Source organism: Limulus polyphemus, unplaced genomic scaffold, assembly GCF_000517525.1.
Source record: "Limulus polyphemus unplaced genomic scaffold, Limulus_polyphemus-2.1.2 Scaffold693, whole genome shotgun sequence".
In the NCBI taxonomy this organism is placed as follows: domain Eukaryota; kingdom Metazoa; phylum Arthropoda; class Merostomata; order Xiphosura; family Limulidae; genus Limulus; species Limulus polyphemus.
Window position 1 is genome coordinate 310,217 of NW_013666303.1, and position 20,984 is coordinate 331,200.

Consider the following 20,984-nt stretch of genomic DNA (forward strand, 5'->3'; position numbering starts at 1 on the left):
AGTTAACTAGGCCATGTATTCAATTTTACCCACCATCATGCCCAAAGTTGAACAAAAATGTGGCATGGCCCTATAGAGCATCTGGGACCAATTGGGTAGGCGAATACAGGCTTTGGAGCCTCCTCCACAGACATTGCAACAGTTAGAAGCTCACTTGCACCGAGAATGGTGACAGATAACGCTTCAACAAATCAGACGTCTAACTGGCAGTATACGGCGCAGGGTTGCAGCAGTCATCCAGGGACGTGCTTACACCTGTAGTTGTGCCTCATTTTGACAACCACACGTTAGCGTCACCCTAGAGCGATGAGGTCTAGCGTTGTCATCCATGAATAAAGGTCTAAAATAACAATTTTTAATTTACATATCATGACATCAAAATATGGACAGTTTTCACGCTTAAAATTATCTTTAATAAGTATTGTCAGTGAAAGCTCAAAAACGTTATTGAATTGTCAAATCACATTACAAAATGTCAATCATGACCCACACATTGATAATTAGTCATCGAAAAGTCAATATCGGGTATATCCACCGTTTGCCTGGATGACTGCTGCAACCCTGCGCCGCAGTATATCTGATTTGTTGAAGCGTTATCTGTCGCTATTCTCGGTGCAAGTGAGCTTCTAACTGTTGCAATGTCTGTGGAGGAGGCTCCAAAGCCTGTATTCGCCTACCCAATTGGTCCCAGATGCTCTATAGGGTTGAGATCTGGATTTCTTGCTGGCCAAGGAAGAGTGTTGACGGATTCATTCTCTAAATAAGCCTTTACTGCGTGTTTATCAAATGAAATTATGCATTATTGGGCACAAAAAAACAAGATTATCACCGTTTCAGATTGAATGGTAATTTATAATCAGTCACAAGAACGTCGAATCTGAATCACTTGAAAAAAACACGGGGGTGCTTAACTTTTTTCCAGGTGTATATTTTAATTTACTTTAAATAAAGTACCTTTCCTGACTTAATTCTATCTACAAATAGATGAAAACCTGATTCAAAGGATAAGAATAACTTTAAAATTTATTTTAAGCACCTTTTTAAATTTTGTGTCCTTTTATACAAAGTAAACTGTACCAGTTTTTGTGAAGAGTTACAAATAGTTATGTAGATTTACTTTTAGTCTAAGACTTTAGATACTCCTTTAAAATATATTACTTGGTTTAATACAAATGGGCTATTTTTGCATTCATTTAGTTTTTTCTGTGCATGTTTTGAAAAAATATAATTTATTTTTGTACAGTAATTCCATTTTCATTATGTTTTATTTCAGTGCAATAACCAACTTTCATGGTTGTTGTTTTTTTTTTGTTTTACTCGGATGTGATTTGAGAAAGATAAAAGATTAAATTTAAAATATAATTTTTTGAATCACTGCAAAACGTTTCCTTTTGTGAAAATATTTAAAATGGAATAACATAATTATATTTATTTTTTATTAACATGGTTAATAACTGCTTCACTATACTCACACCAGGAGCAGAGAAGAATGGAGTTACAAGTGATGAGAGAAATGAAAAAACCAGTGGATGATATGATGCTGAAAGATTCTGTTGTAAGTTAAAAATTAAAATAGCTATTAATCATAGTAAAACTTTTGTTAGCATTGTATTTACTGATTCTTCCACGGGAAAAGGCATTAAAAACTTAATTTGTCTTTTTTTATTACATTTTTGGGAATACTATCTCATATTTTTATTTTAACCTCTAGAATTAAAAAATAAAAGAATTATTCAGCTAAACATAATTCAGGAACTTAAATTTTACTTTTGCAAATTTTTCTTCTTGCTATGTACTATACTCCATTTTAATGGCTGAGAAGCAATGTAGCAGTACTAGTGGCAGCACTGCTGTCTATCATCAGAATTTGCCTATTATAATAAAGTAAAATAAAAGTTTGGGGACAGCTTGACTGGGTAATGAAGAAAACGTAACTCTAAATGTACGATGTTTAGACAAGGTTATGTCATCCTAAAGTACAAGTAGTTTACGGAGACACATGAATATATATATATACAGTATGGAAGAAAGAGGTCACATGACTTGAGACTACTTCATAGCCTAGTACAGCTATCGTGGTACCCTGCATCCCCTGGAATTCCACTCATGAATCCAAACAAAAAATCAATACACTAAAAAAACCTATAGACACAACTTGAAGACTTTACTCAACTGACTACATAGATGAAGAAATAAATCCTGTAAAGCATTCCTTCAATCACACCAACAAATTTCCACTAACCATTGTCGAGAAATTTCCACACAACCACCAGAAAAAACACACTAAAAACTTAACTTACAAACATAATTGACACTAATACACCAGACAACACATTACACTGCAGTTTACCATTTATCCCTGATATCAGTTCAAAAATAATCAACACTCGAACAAAACTTGCTATTAACCATAAAATTCCTGTTGACTTCAAGTTCACCCAAAAACCCAGCCCTTAACTAAAATCATTATTAAGTAAAAAGTATATAGAATTACACAATACCAACAGCATTGATAAAATAACATGCAATAAATGTCCAGAATTCTACATCAGAGAAACCAGAAGAAAATTGAAAACAAGATTCATCAAACTTAATAAAAAAAACCTCTCATGTTTGCCACCACTGCAAAAAACCACAGTATATCTATACAAAACACTGTAATTTTAGACAAAGAGCCAAACATCAATAAATTCAGAATAAAGGAAGTTATCTTAATTGAACAAAACAACTCCCAGGGTATCAAGATACCTGTACTAGTCTGTGAAGCAATCTCCAGTCATGTGACCTCTTTGTTCCATACTGTATATATATATATATATTCATGTGTCTGTATAAACTACTTGAACATGAGGATGACATATTCTTGTCGAAACCTCGTACATTTATAATATAATTTTCTTCGTTACCCAATCAACCCATATCTAAACTTATATTTTCTAAAAAGTGAGTTCCTTGTCATCAAATTTAAATATTATAATAAAGTACTGAGCAAACATAAAAATACTTTACAAACACCATTTAAATTGGATGTAAAGTAATGAAAGTGTAAAGCAAAATTTCTTCAAACTCTATGAAAAAAAAAATATGTATTCTGTATGTTCCATTTACAGTTAATTTTTGTAAATTGAACTGGAATGTATTAACTTGTTAATTATTAAATTTGGCATTTAATAGAATTTTTTCCAATAAAATAAAGTCTCAAACAATGAGATATTTTCATAAAACAAGAATGATATTTTTTATTACATATGAAATTTGAAAATTTTAATTTTTTCCAATATTGAACATTGTGTGTGCCATTTTTTAATTGTTATTGTTTTCTTTTACAGCATGTAGGTTGTAATTCAGTTTCTCTGTAATGATGTGCTAATATTAGGTGCCTGTTGGTTTTTTATTTTCAGCCTCTCCCTACCTTGAACAGGATTCCTGGACTCAAGTTAGCAGGAAAAGCATTCTCTAACACCCTGATGGTTTTTGAATTTCTTCATAACTTTGGTGATACAATAGGTTTTGGTAAGTATTCCCACAGTTATCTTTAACTGTTAATCAGAGGCTTTCTTGATCTTTGAATTTATACCTCATAGTAACATAAAATGTGACATTGTTAAAAGAAATATTGTTCTTGGTCTCTTTTCAGCAAGTATTTTTTACTACTTTAGGAATATTCTGTTGTTAAAATATGTAATGCATATTTTTTATAGTGTTCATGCCTACTGATTAGGGACACTTTTGTGGGATGCTATGTTAATTAAAAAAAAAAACGTTTAACCAAAATATTTGGTTTTTCATTAATATTTTTATTTATTTACTAATTTAAAAGTTAAGATTATGTTTATCTAAGCCTAATTTTCATTTAGAAGAGCCCCTTGGGTATATATATACCAGACCTCTATGAATCATATTGGTTTTTTATAATAATGAAAATACAAGTACATGTTAAGATTTTTTTGTATCAATTTATAAACAAGTGAATAGAAGTTTCCAGTTTTAGTACATTAAGAGCTTTAATTTTTAGAGGTTCACTATTTTAAATCAAAATGAAATATAGAATTGTATCCATCAGGACTTAAATAACATGAATTATTATTTTTTCCTTTTAACCACTGATAGTGTTCCAAATATTGTTATTTTTATTATTCATAAGAGAAATATGCTTTTAAGCTAAACATGTTCTTAGGTGTGCATGTGATAAATTTTTTTTAGACATGGAGAAGTTTCCAACATTAAATACCTTCCAGATGGGGTTACTAAATAATGATGAAAAGAGTGAAGAGGAATTGTTATCAGTTGTTCATCATTTACTGATTTGTGCTATTGATGATCCTGGGGTGCCAAACCATCCAGAGGTAGTACTTCTGAAACAAAACTTATTCTCTGAATGATCAACTGAGTATTTTAGTTTGAAATTAAAATTGATGTTATGATTCTGACGTGTTTCATATTTTTCAGTTTTCAGTAAGCTGACATTATTATAAAAAGTTTTATCATTAAAATGTATAGTTTTATATTTCCTGAAATAATTATACTATATTAGCTTTGATGCTGTTTTGTAAGATCTTTTCTCGTTTAGGTGTGTCTATTACTGTGTGGCAATCACATAATGACAATCACACAAAATCAGTCGATAAAGCCTAATGTTCACAGATGATGATCTCAGCTGCTGATTCATATCCAACATGACTTATATTGCTATTCAAAACATCTGTAATATTTACAGTTGAAAATTTTCTAATTTTTATGAGAAATGGCATCAAATTACTTCAGTGTTTTCACGCTTGAAACGACAATTGAACTTGTGCATGCTTATAACAATTTTGGGTCTGAACCTGAATTATCTGACAATGGTTTTGAGCACGGTATGTCTTAAAAAAAAGTATGAACATAGAGTTAACCCTTCTAGGCTGAAGTACAATGTGATGCAAGTTTTATATTTTTACTGGTAAATGTTAATAATTCATAAACATCACCAAATCTGAAACACACATTTTTGACGCATTGCATGATATTTATGATAACTTTTATTATATAGATTAGATTTTTTTTGTCAACTTACGATTTATAATATGATGCAAGTTTTATATTTTTACTGGTAAATGTTAATAATTCATAAACATCACCAAATCTGAAACACATTTTTGACGCATTGCATGATATTTATGATAACTTTTATTATATAGATTTGATTTTTTTTGTCAACTTATGATTTATAATACTATTAACACCACTTCATAACCTAACTATTTTAAATACTTTTCACCTACATTGAGTAATATGTATACCATAGTAGTCCTAATGATGTGTATTCTAGGCCACTTTGTAGAAAGAAATAGTGCAATAAAAAAATCATCTAAAGTATTGAACTTGATATAATTAAATAGTATTTATCTCAATCTATTTTATACATAAAACTTATTTATTGTCTACTTTAAATAATATATCCAATGTGTTCAAAAAGACATAACACCACTTACCATCTACCTTTGGCAAAATACAATTCCAGTATTGATTGATGGCATAGCTTCAGGTTCAGTTAAAAAAACTAAAGTTATTATATACAAAAAGTTTAACTGCCATTATAATTACTTCAGTAAAATAAATAAACAAGCAGGGAAACTCATTATATTCTTGACATCACCAACCTAAAAATTTCACTGTTTTTAAACTATTTGAGCTGAAAATAAGCTACAAAGTTGATGAAAATCTATATTTTTCCAGCTTAGTTTTGTCTATTGGCAAGTTATCTCTGCACATTTGGGAAATTTAATTGTTTTTACCTTGTGAATAAAAATTTAAATGTGAGGCCAAAAATTGACAATTATGGCTACAATTTTAATTTTTTTTCATTATTTCATCCAAAACAAATGTTAATAAAACCTACATCAAATGAAAATTTTAAATCTCAACATTTCAGTTATACTTTTATTTGGAGGAAATTTGTGGGGATACATCTCAAATAACTTAAAATTTTCATGGCACACATATTCTTGGGCTAATACCCAGAATACCTGACTGGGTCAAAGAATTTTTATTTTTTATCAAACTTCAAAATATGTTAAATGAAACTAATCTTTTTGTGGTTATTTTTTAGAATTTAACATGTTTTGCATTATTACTCTTCTGTAATTCTTCTTTACTAACTATAACTTTTCATTCAGTTCAGTTAGGATTTAGGTGAAGATGTATTTACTAAACGTTGGTATTAAGTTGATTCATGGAAGCAGTATTTAATTGTTAGGGATTACAGAGTTATACAAATTTATCCCATTTTTAAAGTGTATATATATATATATATAATATATTGATTGGTGTTTTAGACTTAATGAAACTATTCTTAAAAAAATGAAGGTGCAATCAAATAGGATATTGAATATAGAATGTATTATGTTGAGAGTGAAAAATTTTAGAATTAAAAATACCTTGCAGATTTATGAGTTAATGTGCATGAATAATCAAAGCAGTAAATCTGTTGGCCTATAATGCTAGAAACTAGCACAGATAGCCCATTGTGTAGCTTTGTGCTTAATTACAAACAAACAAGACATGAACAATGAATGCTTTTAAAGATTTATGAGGAACCTCATTGTAATGCATCATAGTTAATATTGTGCATATTTAACAAAGATGCTGTTGGCTTGGAGAAATCATCTTTTACCCCTTGTATAATCATCTTCATGTAGTCATTCTGTGTTGTTCAATAAATTATCTTCATTGTCTCATAACTACCAATATACAAAAAAGCTTTGCTTTTATAATGTTTAGCATTTGTTTTTCATGTTTATTTTGTAAAATTAAGATTAACTTTTCACTTTTTGCAAAAATATTTTTATATCTGTTTCCTAAAACTTTCACCATTTTCTGGCTGTAGTTTTAAGATGAATGTAATGAAATATTACAGCAAGTTTTTCTAAGCCTGCAAGAGGTGAAGTGGTATAATTTAGTAATATGCTGTTGACTCTGTTATCAATAACTCCAAATAATGTTGATTTTAGAAAATAAAAGAAGTAACCATTGCAAGATGTAGTCACCTGTAGAAATTGTTACAAAGAAGCCAAAAGCTTGTGGTTTAAAAAAAATAATACTGGGTTGTAATTGTCTAAAAAAATTGTTTGATTCTATGTTTTTCAATCTGAAGTACAAGTTTAAAAGAGTATTTATATCATGTAACATACTTTTTAGGCTGTGTCTGTTCTTAGTCAGAATTTGCGAGATGTTGATGTAGCCAGCAATAACATATCTGAAGTTCTTCGTCTGTATTTCACTGCACTTGACAAAACAAGCAAGGTAAAACATAATAAACAACTATTACAATCCATAAAATTATTTAATAAATTAAACATTTAATATATATTTATTATTCTAGTGGTTTTAGTACTACCATAATATAATATTTATTTGATGTTTTTATGCAGTAATAGGTTCTAACGTAATAAAAATATTAGAAATAAATAATGTATATATGTTATGCCTTTTTCATATTATTTTTAAAATTTTGAGCATTCTTGTGTCAGTATTTAAAATAATCAAAAATGTTTCTTTGACGTTTAACAAAAATAAAGTTTGACATAAAAATTTCTTGCTTGTTTGTATATAAAAACATGAACCAAAAGTATCAATTGTGCTCAGGAAAAGGTTAGAAATAAGAATTTTTCAAATTTTATTAAGAAATCTTCCCATAAAATTAAATCAGATGATTAGTAATGTCTCATGTTGAAGTTGTATGCACTGGTAAGTATCTATAACAAGTATACTTTTTATGATTGTAGATGTGCAAGTGGTTGACAGAAAAGCCCTTTTTGTCTTTGAATCCAACACAAAAGTCAGAAATCATGACTTCACTGTGCAACAACTTATTATGTAGCCGAGGTATTTTAAGGTATGTTTACAAAGTACTTAGTCATGAAAATGAATTAGTGACATTTTTTGATGTGATAGATGGGTATGGCATGTGGATTTGACTTTAGTGTTTAGAAGCTATAAATTTACATTATACTCTAGCAATATCTATAGTATAAGTGTGTAATTTGTGCCAAACTCAGAAGATCATATTAGGGTAGAAATAAAATCTAAAAGGAGGAATTCAGAGTGAACAAGTGTCACATAATACAGAGAAGTGAAGACCTGTTTAAACATTTACTTTTGAAAGTAAAAAATTACAACTTACATAATATTAAAATTTGAATTATGAACTACATTTTGATGCCAAGTTTATTGATATACATTGATAATAAAGTTGTTTAATCAAATTTTGAATGTAACTCTGTAAAACAGCTGTGACATTCACACTTTGACCCCTCAGCCATACACATGGGGTTAATAAATATAGATAAATACTTTATAAGATTAAAGTATCTGAATTCACTTTTATGATCATAAATGAGGTTTCTATAAGTCTTGGTAAAATTTTACCATAATCAGACCAAACAAATATTTGTTAATTATACATGAATTTGTTTATATATTTCAACCCTTTCGCAACCTCATACTAAGCTGCGTAGCACGTAACATCACTATCTTTATATTTCCTTCCAGAAATGAAACTAGTGGATGAAATTGTTTGAAATTTAACAAGAACTTTCTAAAAGCGTGTAGCTTCAGAAAAATAAAAATTCGTTATTTAATGTAGCTATTTACACTCGGACTCTGAATAGTTCACCTGCAAGGCAATTTTAATATGAAGTATAAAAATACTATTTTTTATCTTACAGTTTTCACATTTCATTTGCATAATCTCTACACCGTTATAAATGAATATCAAAAGTTTTTTAAGGTAAATGTTTATATTTTATTTTTCATTTTCTCTACTATATCACTAGGTATTATCATCAACATACAGTGCAATGAAATGTTTCAAATTAATAGATGGAAATATGTACACACCTTTCAACCCTTAGAAATTCACTAGAAGTCTTTTTTTGTCTCATATGTGTAATTTCACGTCTTTATTTTTTTCACTTATAGTTTATTTTTAATTTTCCTTTACATTCTTTGTCTTTTATTATTTCTGCCGAAATGTCTCGTAATGGCCCTTGGGCCTATTTACAACTGTTCATGGGAGACTCGTTAGCCCAAGGGCAAAATATTTTGCACACATCGTATAAAGATGTTTAGATTCAACAAGATACGAGATGAATAAATAAACCTATTAAATCATTAAACCTTTCAAATATGAATTTTAAAACAAATAATACATAATTAACTAAAATATAAAATGAAAACTTAAATTCAATTCAACTGTCTATCAAATTAATATGTATAAGGCATGATGTAATAGCCAAGCTCTGGGGACACTTAATCCACAAAGGATGTCAACAGCAATATGCTTGTCATTGGAAGAATAACACAGGCCTGTGAATTTAAACTTCATAACATTTGTTTTAGTTTTAATAACAGATTTTTCCTTAATTCAGCTACACATATTTTGAAAATGATATTCATTTTTTACTATCACTTAAGGATTTCTTACAAATTTGGAAGAAAAAATCTCTTACTGAGATCAAATTATTGTTTCGTTTTTCATAATAAAAATTTTTTTACTATTATGTTTATTTAAAAAAATAAAAACAAACTGAAGAAAAGGGAATAACACCGATGTCAAACAAATATGCATCCTCATTCATCCTGATTTTTTTTTGTGAAATCTACATCTTTCAGTCTCAAAACTACATGTTGTGGTCTTTTATATATTGCGTTACGACGTTTTGTGAAAAATCTGTATGTGATGGAGAAAAATGGATATCATTTTCGGATTAAATGTACATCAATTACTGTAGAACATGTAAAAATTTTAAGACAATTAAATCATTGCAGGCATGAGTAATCTATTACTTACAACTCATTTAGCCAGAAGAGACTAATGGTGTATTTGGCTCTTTCTGTTGGTTTTAACAATCCCTTTCAATAACGGGAAAAACTGTTGCTTAGCAGCAGATTACTTTGGAATATGAGCATGGTGTCTAATATTTAATGATGTTTAATTGTTTCTTTCAAAGGTTTCTTTTGCAACAAAAGAATAATAACTTGGATAATATAAAACTTTCAATTGTAATGTGTTGGATTATAAAATACATTGACAGTAAACTGGTTTAATTAAATTTTGAATGTAACTCGGTAATACTTTGTGACATGCACAAGGGGGTATTTAAAAAGGGTAGCTGATGTTAAAGAGTTAAAACACATTCTTAAGCCAATCTTTTACGTCATATACAGAAAAATCATGTACTTAGTATTAACTCTCTCACTACAGGCTCTGTCCCGGGGACCGACCTCATAAGCATTTTGTGTTTGTTATAGCTTTCATAATATAACTTTTAATCAAGTATATGTACCTTCATGAAATTTAGCAGATTATCAGTAAACATTGTAAGGCTTTCGTACACAAAATATCAGGGTTTTTGTTTTTTAAGTTTTAAGATTTTTAAGTAATGATTTGCTCTTGAATTTTGTCTGTCCAACATGCAGAGTAATTTTGATTTTAAGATTTAAAATACTTTTATGCATCATAAAATCGGTAAATTTCACATGTGAAAACTTTATAACCTCCAGATAATTATCAAACATTTTGTTTAGAAAAAACTTAATACTTTATTCTTTTATTTTCACTATTTTACCCCCTAATGGGTATGGTCAATTTGACTGACCTCAAAACCAACATTAAAAATTAGGAAATAGATATAAATTATGTGGTTTTTGTTCTAGAATGACTACAAATTATAACAAGAAATTACAAATGTTTAGTATAAATAGCTTAAATCTCATAACATTGTACATCTCTATATATTTATTATTTTTATTTTATTGATCTTTCACCCACGTCTGACTAACATTACAGAGGTTGCACTGACGCAGCACACATGCACTCATGTTACCATGTCCAATAGTATAAAACTGGCCTTTATGAAGTGACCAGTCTTGGCTTTGTTTCAATGAGACCAGTATTTTGTAAAATACAGTCACATGTCAGTTATAATACACAACATATGTATGTGTGTGTGTGTATATATATATATATATTATTACTATTTACAAATAAGTTTGTAAATTTGAGTTATTTTTCATAAAACATAGAACAGTAAATAAAGAAATATAAAAAAACAATGATCTCTACTACTTACGATAGTAAAGAAGTTTGTACTCGCTTGCTCTATACTTGGCATGCCTTACATGCTAATAAGCCTTGCCAAGTTTCACATGTGGAGAATGTAAAGCAAAATAACTTTTTTTTTTAGGTTTTAAATATGCATTTTGAAATAAAAAAATTATAAGTTACTCTGTCAGTATAACAGAATTCCACTGTGATTTACCAGGCTTACTAACTTAAACTATATTTTGGTCTGAAAGAATATTGTTTTGAACAACATTTTCACTTGCTCCATTCTTCCAAGATTTGAGACAAAAGAAATAATTTTGGGAACTTTCCACCTTCATGAACCTGAGAAAACCAAGTGGAGGAAATTCTGAGCTTTTCATTGGTTATAAAGCCATGAAAGCAGGTGTATGTAAGGAAGTATTTGATTCGCTAAGTATAGTACAATCTCAGCAAATAGAAAAGATAAGAGGTTCTTATTTTATATTCTAGCTTGTCAATATCGGTATTTTGAGTTTTTAATTCATAAGAAACTATAGACTTTGTTGTTTGGATATCACAAACATATAATTTGAACCAAGTTGTATTCAACATACCACGTGACACACAAAAATTGATAGTTAGGAATTTTGTTTTAATAATTACTTTTAAATGAAGAAATTAACTTATGTATTATACTAAAATTTGAAATATAGTCTACAGTGTGATACCAAACTTATCGGCATACATTCATAAAATAGTAGTTCAATAAAATTGTGAATGTAGGTCTACAAACATGATGACATGTCCTTTGACCTCTGAACATAGAAAGATCTGTAGAGAGAGGGTCAATGGCTTTTTTTTTGTTGCAACATAGTGGGAATATCAAAGTGACCATGTGGATAGCACATACTATAGACCGTAATATTGATTTTTATCGTCCCAGAAAGAAATGAAAATATATAAAAAAGTGATTATTCTGTTTTATTATTGTTGTGCTATTGGTTTATAATGCTGAAATGTTTATCTCAAAAATACAAGCCTTTACAAAATATATTGCACAAAAAAAAATTTCAGAATCTGTGTTGAATGTGTTATGATAATAAATTTCAAAATATGTTTGACTTTAAATAGACTTCATGTAGTAATTGATTTGTTTGACTACCTATTACATAAAGTTCTTGTTTAGTATTCATAAGGCCAAGTGTAGTCTAGTGTCTAGCATGCCAAGCTGTATATTGGAAGGTCAGTGTTTTAAACTAAGATATATGTTCACTAACATGCTCCCCATTTTCAGTTGTCGAGACACTATAATTTTGGGATAGTCAATCCTGATATTTGGATAGTAGTTACCATGTAAGTAGTGATTGCTGCTAACTGATTGCCATACCTCTGGATAACAGCTCTTAATTAGTGATAGCTATACCTGAACCTTAGGAGTCTCTGACATGGCCATTTAGCTTATGTGTTACATAAGGTGTTATTCAGGCTGAAAATATAACAACCAGTATCAATAAGGAGTTGCTACACCCTTATCTATATCTTAAAATAAACTTTATATGCTTCTATAACTACATCAGTTATCTGTTAGTGTGTTAATGTAGTGGAACTGTGGTAACATCAACCCATCCCCAATCAATTCAGTATCAAACCCAAGACTTCCTGGATGCAAGGTAAGTGCTATACTAATTGAGCACTTAGGATAACCCACTAATAGTTGTTATTAAGGCACTTCTTAAGAATTAAAAGTAACACATTCTTCCCATATCACAAACAAAGCCCATCCATGAAAATTATCTGAGGATCATGAGACAGCAGTTGGTACTCTTACTTTTGTATTTCCTAGAACTCTAAACCTCTCAGAAGCAAGTGCTTTTGTCAACTAATCTAAGCATTAACCTACTAGTTGAGTTGGTAAAGCACTTGTTTGTGCTACTAATGGTCCCAGGTTCAATCCATTTTGCCAGAAACACAAAAAGTGACAAACTAGTAGTCCTTCAACAACCCTGAGATAAAGCTAGAGGATAGACTTTTTTTGTAATTGGTGAAGAATGTTGTAACTTAAGTTGTTAAAAAGTTGAGCAACTGATAATGGGTCAATCCTTTAGCTCAGTTGGTAGAGCAATCTCACTCCTCTGGTTGTGTGAGAGGTCTTGAGTTTGAATCCAGTGCGTAGAAATATGAAAAGAAAATTAGATTACCACTCAAGCACATCAGTTGCCATCACAAAAGTTGATGTTTCTGACAATTCAAGCTGTCTTTAATAAGTAATTTTATAGTTCATTTCATCTCTTCTTAGTGACTGTAATTCAAAATTTTGAAAGTTAGTTCATGAATTAATTACTTTTAATCTATGCAACCAAGTAATAATGAAGTTGTATTTATTTTAGGCAAATCGATTCCAACATCGAAACTGTAAATAACTTGCGTCGAGATAAATGGATTGTAGAAGGAAAACTGAGAAAGTAAGTTTTTCATCCAGTTAAGACATTGTGAAAATTATTTGTTGATTTTTATTTTCTAAACATGCTCACCATAATAGTTATTAAGCCAATAAGATGTTATTTCATATAAGGACTGTATTAAGAAAAACAAAATCTGACTAAATTTTAGACTTTTTATAACATCACTTTCAACTTGAAAATTATAATTAATCAATGGATGAACAGTAATATTTAGATATGAGTAGTCTATTCGTGTTTGATGTATTTCATTCTTTCGTTACTTTTCTGTTTCATTCAGAAAAATTACCTCTCCACAACTGGCTATTGGTCCTGAATGTTAGTTGTAGATGTGAAATACTGAGGCCTTGAGTATCTATGTATACTCCTAATTTTTTAGCCTTAATTTTATTTCTCATGAGGATTACAAATAAAAGTCTAATCTGATAGATGGTGCATCTCCACCATTGTGTGGATCTTTTGTTGTCAGATAACTCTTTTATTAGGGTACATTTTAACAATCTCACATTTTAATTTGTGTCCTAATGTCTCAGTCTTTTGTCAGAAAATTGTTTTTGTATTAACTATCTGGATTTAAATTTCATGATAAGGCACCCTCTTTTTAGAAAACAAAAATTTCAAGATGGCTTGACTGAGTAAAAGAAAACTATTATAAATGTACGGTATTTCAACAAGGTTATGTCATCCTCAGGTACAAGTAGTTTATAGAGACACGTGAATATATATTTATATATATACAGTATGAACCAGAGATTGCTTCACAACCTAGTATAAGTATCTTGGTACCCCGCGGTGTTGTTTTGATCAATTAATATAGCTTTATTCAACATTTATTGATATTTGGTTCTTTATTTAATATTACAATGTTTTGTATAGCTATACTGTGGTTTTTTGTGTTGCAAAGGTGGTAAACATGAGAGGGTTTTTTTTTATTAAGTATGGTGAATAAGTTTGGCTGGGTTTTTGCGTGAATTTGAAGCCAACAGGAATTTTATGTTTAATAGCAAGTTTTCTCCAAGTGTTGATTATTTTTGAACTGATGTTTGGGATAAATGGTAAACTGCAGTGTGATGTTGTGTTGTTGTTTGGTGTATTAATGTCAATTTTGTTTGTAAGTTGAGTTTTTAGTGTGTTTTTTCTGGTGGTTGTGTGGAAATTTTTTGAAAATGGTTATTGGAAATTCATTGGTGTGATTGAAGGAATGCTTTACAGAGTTGATTTCTTCGTCTATGTAGTCAGTCAAGCAAAGTCTTGAAGTTGTGTCTATAAGGTTTTTTAGATTATTGACTTTTTGTTTGGATTCATGGGTGGAATTCCAGTGGATGCAGAAGCCCTTGTGAGTGATTTTTTGGTGAATTTTGGTTTTAAACTCTGTGTTGGATCTAATAATGTCAAGGTTAAGAAAAGATGTGCTTGTTATTGTCATGTTCAATGGTGAATTTAATGTTAGGGTGACCAATTTATGTGATCAAAACAAAGTGTGTATGTGTTCATTAGAAATGAAACCATTACAAGTGTCATTGACATATACCAGTATAGAGGAGGATAAAGTGAGGATTGTATGGGTTGTGTTTAGATCTGGGTCATAAATATGTTGGTGAGAACAAGTGAAACAGGGTTGCCCATGCTTAAACCATCTGTTTGAAGAAAGTTTTTTGTTGTTGAAAATTAAGTTGATTTTTCTTGTAAGGAATTCTAAGAGGAAAACAAAAAGTGTATTGGGGTCATTATGGTAGAGGTCAAATGCAACATTACAAGCTTTTTTGATGGAAACTGGTAAAAGGTGACACAATGTCAAAATTAGCCATTAAGGCCTTAGGATTTAGTTAGTTTATTGTGTTTCTGAAGTTAAAGACATCTTTAAAAAGGAACCTGCAAAAGTTATGTAAGTGTGAGGAGGTAAGGCTATGTATTTACCAAGATTATAGTTAAACGAGTCATAAATAGATAGTATAGAATTGAGTAAGTTACAGACCCCATTTTTGAGCTATGCACAAAGGTCCAAATTATGATTCAAGTTAATTGTATAAGTCACTTTAAATATAATATTAATAAGTTAGATAAATATTATAGTTTTTTCCTTTTATTTCGAAGTTATAGGCCTCTAATCATAGTATGAGGTCATAAAGGGTCAATGATGATATTCTCATTAAAGAAGCAGGGGTACTCACCTTTGCCAGGACCTGGCCTCACAGTGTAAGGATTATCAAGTTTTCTGCAAGTTAATGGTACTTCTTCATGCACTATTTAGGTTGAACTGCTAAGAAATACAAAAATAATAAAACTTGATACCATCTTCTAAAGAAAAAAGAAGTGGTACACCACTTGGAACTGGAAAAAATCTGGTGTTGAATTCCACTAAACACTAGCAGAATATTATTTTAAGTCTTACTGACTATTTTTAAGACATGGAAAAGCCTTGGTTTTACTGTAATTTGTTGTTATAGACATATACATGTTGCATGGAGCATGTTATCATTCTCATTTTGGCCAAGTCCCCATAACCATTTCAAATGAAGTGAAGGTTAACTTGCATGTAAGCGTTACATACAATCAGATTGTTGTTTTGTTTTCAAAAGATATTTCTCCAAAGGTAGGAGAAATGTTGTTTAGGATCTGCAAACAACTTATTGATGCCATTAGCATCCACTTTTTGATGTATTTCCTCTTTCATGTCTCTTGAACTTGTTTTTGTTGAATTACTTATATTTAGTGATTCTGGTATTAGTGATATTCACTTGCAATAGTGTTACTTAAGAACTTCTGTCTCTGTAGAACATACATCTGTGAATTCATTTTATTATTTATCTTTTATTCATGTGTCTTTACTGAGTTTATTTATTCTTTACTCTATACATCCTTGTATAGAATAACAGAATAAATTATATTTGGAAAAAAACTGTTATCTTTCATTGTGAAAAAAATGATTGGCATTAGATCCAGCACTTGTTTAAATACTTCTTCAATTTTTTAGTGTTTTAATGATAATTTAAAATATAAGTCACATTTGGGATAAAAACTATACCATTACATGTTGGGAATTATACATCTGAGCAGTTTCATCTCACATTAGTCCAGCTAGTTTAATTATAAAATGTACATACCAAAAAGGCTTTGAATGTTTTATTTGAGAAAACTTACCTATGTAGCTTTTGTTTATAACTGATCTCACCTTTATGCTGTGATAATAAGTAATATATATATGTAAGTTAAGAGATCATACATTTCTGTTATGTGCATATATAGTATTTACTTTGTCCTCTCAACGTGGTATAGTATAAGATTTGATTTGATTTCATATGTTCAAACAGTCTTTTACCTTGTGCCATCTTCGGGAGTTTTTAGGGGGACTTCTAAATGCTGAAAGTGTCATATTTAAAGACTTAGCCTCTGTAATTTTCTGTCATGGTAGTTGTTCATTCATATGTTGAAATTTTTGGAATGTATGTCTGTTGATCTCAGTTCCTTAATCATACTTAATCTTTCTTGCTTTATTTTAAGAAGCTTGCCATAATAAAAACCATGTCTTCTTGATCCTCCTTTTGCATTGCCACAAGAAAAATAGACAAATATTCCATAAGATTTACTCAAACACACATTATTCACATACTGTGCATTATATTCTTGCCTTTGAGATTTCTTTTTTTTTTTTTTTTTGTTGTTGTTGTTTTAGATTTTGCTAATTTGAAACTCCCTCCTGGGGTATTATTTATGTGGATTTTTTTTATCTATATGCAAGTCTTTCAGCTAACACTTTCTGGGTGATAAATAAAGGGTTATTAGGAAGATTTTGTCAGAACAAAGTGGAGACTGAACTTATAGCAGAACTGGTCCACATGAGTACTACTTACCAGTAGTCACTTTTATTAGGCAGATAGATCTGTTTATCTATAAATTCAAAGTATCCATCTTGTGTCACAATCCTTTTGTTAATTATCTGAAATTTAAAAATAGGCATAATTAAACATTAATCTAATTCATTCTCTGAATGTGAATGTTGTGTACATTAATTATCTAAAAATATCACCCTGATCCACAGAAAGATTCTATGTGATGAACATTCATAATTATATGACTTTGAGTTCTTTCTATTCGCCTTTTAGCTTTCTTGTTTTCTGTTTCATTTATAATGTTTATTTTTTAAGCCTTCATCCACATTTTTCGTGTCTTTAATAACCAACTATTAGCTAATTTTTATTTAGTATGTGCTGTACTGAAAATTTTTATCCACCAAAAAAATATCTTAAATATCCACCTAAAGAGAACCATTTTGTTGTGATAATAAAGAAAAGGAATTATATTATCTTTTGCAAAATTTTTACAGAAAACAAATAATAAGAACCCAGTATTGTTATTTATTTACACCTTAGACTTAAAGTTAAAAGATGTTTTTCATTGAGAAAATCAGTCAGGTGAAGATGTTGATTGAAAGAGTAAGAAGATGTTACAGCACAATAAGGATCTTAATAAATTTTTGACCTTTTTTTTTAAAACAAATGCTATTACAGACTCCGAAACATTCAACAAATCAGGGCTTTAAAATGTCAAATAAAACAGGAATCCATCAATACCTCAGTTGACAACAACAATGGAGAAGATTCCAAGGAATCTAAAGTCGAGCAACAGAGTTTTAAAATGGATACTAGCATGGATATGGATGTAAATACTGATGTTAAAAATAAGAGTGTATTGTCAGGTAATGTAAATTGTAAGACAACCAAAGGTAGTAAAGGCAAAACAAAAGAAGAAGATGAAAATGATGATGAAAGTGGCAATGAGAGTGATGCTACTCGAGCAACAAGCAGATTGTCAGAAGGAGAGGTAAGTGTAATAACCTTACTATTCTGTATAGAAAAATAAAAATCAAACCATTTTACTCAATGCTATCGAACACACAGTATTAAGCTAATCATGTGTAAAAATAAAATTGATTCTCTGATAAAATTATTTTGATAAAAACCTTTCAGCTGATCAGATTTTTTTATTATTTGCCAGGCTACTGAACAGGTGAGAGAAAGATTATCATTCATGGGAAGTTCAATGAGAGTAAACATTCTTGGTTAGCTTTTTAACTGTTAGCCATGTACTGCTCAGTCTTTATTTTTTAAAAATTCTCATTTTAATTGAAGAAGAAAGAAAAAACAAGATGTTGCCTGCAACGCATCTGCATGTGCCAGCAAACTTACTAAGCTTTACATTACCAATCATTATTATAATTGCTGAAATGCAAGTAGTATAGTCATTCATAGTTGTTGTTGTTTTTAATCCAAGAACTCATTATATTATTCAGAAATTTATTAATTACATTTCATGTAATTTCTTGTATAATGTAACTTATATGGGCTAAAGGTCTCATCAGCAATAGATATAACAGGTGTAACATATTATAACATTCTTTTTTTTTGCTCTCGCTCATGGGCTCTTAGCAAATGCACAAAGATCCATACTTTGTTTTCAGTTTTTCGAATAAAATTAGTTGAACCCTCAAATAATGCTTTATAGGGTTATGATCTTTAATTTATATCAAAAAACTTTTATATTTGAAAATATATTTCAATATTACAAATAAATAAACTTACTTAATTTCCTATCCAACAGATTGGCATGAAATGAACCAGTAAAATGTGAGGAAAAAAGTATTAAATATAGTAAGATTGAAATGCTAGTTATTTCTTATTTCTAGAAAAATGTAATAGAACAAGTCATAAAATTGTGTCATTTCCATTGATGCTAATCACCTTGAAGCAACCAAACCTATTGTAACATGAATGGGCCAATAGTAGCTAACATAGGAAAATCTGAAAAGGTCACGCATTAAATTCCAAACAGAATGAGTAATGAAACTTGAATCAAGCAGTTAAAGGACTTATTATTTGGAAAATATTTATGTAAATATGTTTTGTTACAGAAAATAATGTAAAACACCAAATGTATACAAAAGATAAAAAGGCTAGAATTGATACACAGAAGATATAAAAACTAAAATGGTGGATAACATTTTTTATAAATGATTCAAATTAGGCTTAAGAATATAGTGTGTCAGAAATTTTGAAAGGAATATTTGTCCCTAGGTTTTCAGCCATGATGGAAACACTATATAGATTTGTATTGACATCTTCAGGCATCTTTGAATTGTTTCTAAAATGTCAAGACATGGTAGAAATTATCTTATCAAATGGGATTAAATTATGTTATTGGGATTAAACTATCTTCCAGTTAAAACAATGCATAAATTGAAACCAAGTTTGTTTAACTTTTTAATATATTTTTATTTTTAGAAAGCTTTTAGAATGTTATTTTGCTTTTAAGGCATACATAGCTAAAAATCAGTTTTTCTTTTTTTTTTCGGTGTTACCAAATGTATAAAAGTTGCACTCAGCCATGTATGGAAATTGGTTAATCTGACCTTCAGTCAAAAACTTTGCTGTCAGATAAAGCATTTAAAATATAACTAAAAAATGCAATTTTAAAGAATTTAAAAATGCAGGTTTTTTATTAACTATTGCAGATTTATTTGCTGATGAAATCAGATGTTTATAGCAATGACTAACCATTTATTTTGTCATTCATAATCTTCTGTATTGAACAATGTTTCACAACTTTTTTAATGTAAAAGCTGCTTTTATAATTTATATAAAGTGTTTTTAAAAGGTTTCACTATTAACCCATTTTAGTATAATAATGTTTTAAGCGAGTATTTTTATAATCCATTGCTTACATAGTATTGTAGGGATTATGTGAGCTATATGTAAGACTTAATTTGGCTAATCATAATTTTATTATTTACTTTTGACTTAATGATTATGCAATTGTGTTGCATTTTTAAACAGGATGAAGAACTGGGTATATCTGATGAAGAATTAGGAAAAAGAATTGAAAAACTCTCCAAGGTAAATTTTCAAATTGCATATTTTTACTTTTATGTTAATATGGGAAATGTTAATTTAGCTATTAGTAAACACAGAATTATAAGATGTAGTTACTACTAAAAGGTTATTGTATATTTTATTAAAATCAATACTTTTAGTAGGGGTGATATTACCTAAAACCAATCTAACCATCAGAAGTAGATCCAAATAAAAGTTACATTTAATGTTTTTAACATATTACCACCTTTTATGAAAAACACAGCATTGGATGGATACTTGGACGTGAGTTTTATAGAGATGTTATGCAATATTTCATTCCTTCAGTTTGTTTGTTGAATTTATGGATGTGATGTCAAATAGAAATACCTTCTTAAGTCAGTTTGAATGCAGCTGTATTTTTTCATTTTTGATGAAATGTATTTACAAGTAAGAAAACTGTTTCATTCCTATCCATAAGTTCTATTTCTTGCGGCCCGGCATGGCCAGGTGGTTAAGGCACTCGACTCGCAATCTGAGGGTCGCGGGTTCGAATCCCTGTCACACCAAACATGCTCGCCCTTTCAGCCATGGGGGCGTTATAATGTGACGGTC

The 20,984-nt window shown here is 29.6% G+C and overlaps 1 protein-coding gene across 1 annotated transcript in view; it reads left to right on the forward strand.

Annotated features, from left to right (window-relative positions):
* LOC106460013 (bromodomain adjacent to zinc finger domain protein 2B-like) overlaps nt 1-20,984 on the forward strand; it is a 170,426-nt gene that overhangs the window by 118,182 nt on the left and 31,260 nt on the right. The window contains exons 24-31 of the mRNA XM_022386600.1: nt 1,478-1,555; nt 3,402-3,513; nt 4,204-4,346; nt 7,177-7,281; nt 7,764-7,873; nt 13,453-13,527; nt 18,033-18,345; nt 20,355-20,414. Of these exons, the coding sequence (XP_022242308.1) occupies nt 1,478-1,555; nt 3,402-3,513; nt 4,204-4,346; nt 7,177-7,281; nt 7,764-7,873; nt 13,453-13,527; nt 18,033-18,345; nt 20,355-20,414 (996 nt within the window). The remainder of the gene's footprint in view (nt 1-1,477; nt 1,556-3,401; nt 3,514-4,203; nt 4,347-7,176; nt 7,282-7,763; nt 7,874-13,452; nt 13,528-18,032; nt 18,346-20,354; nt 20,415-20,984) is intronic.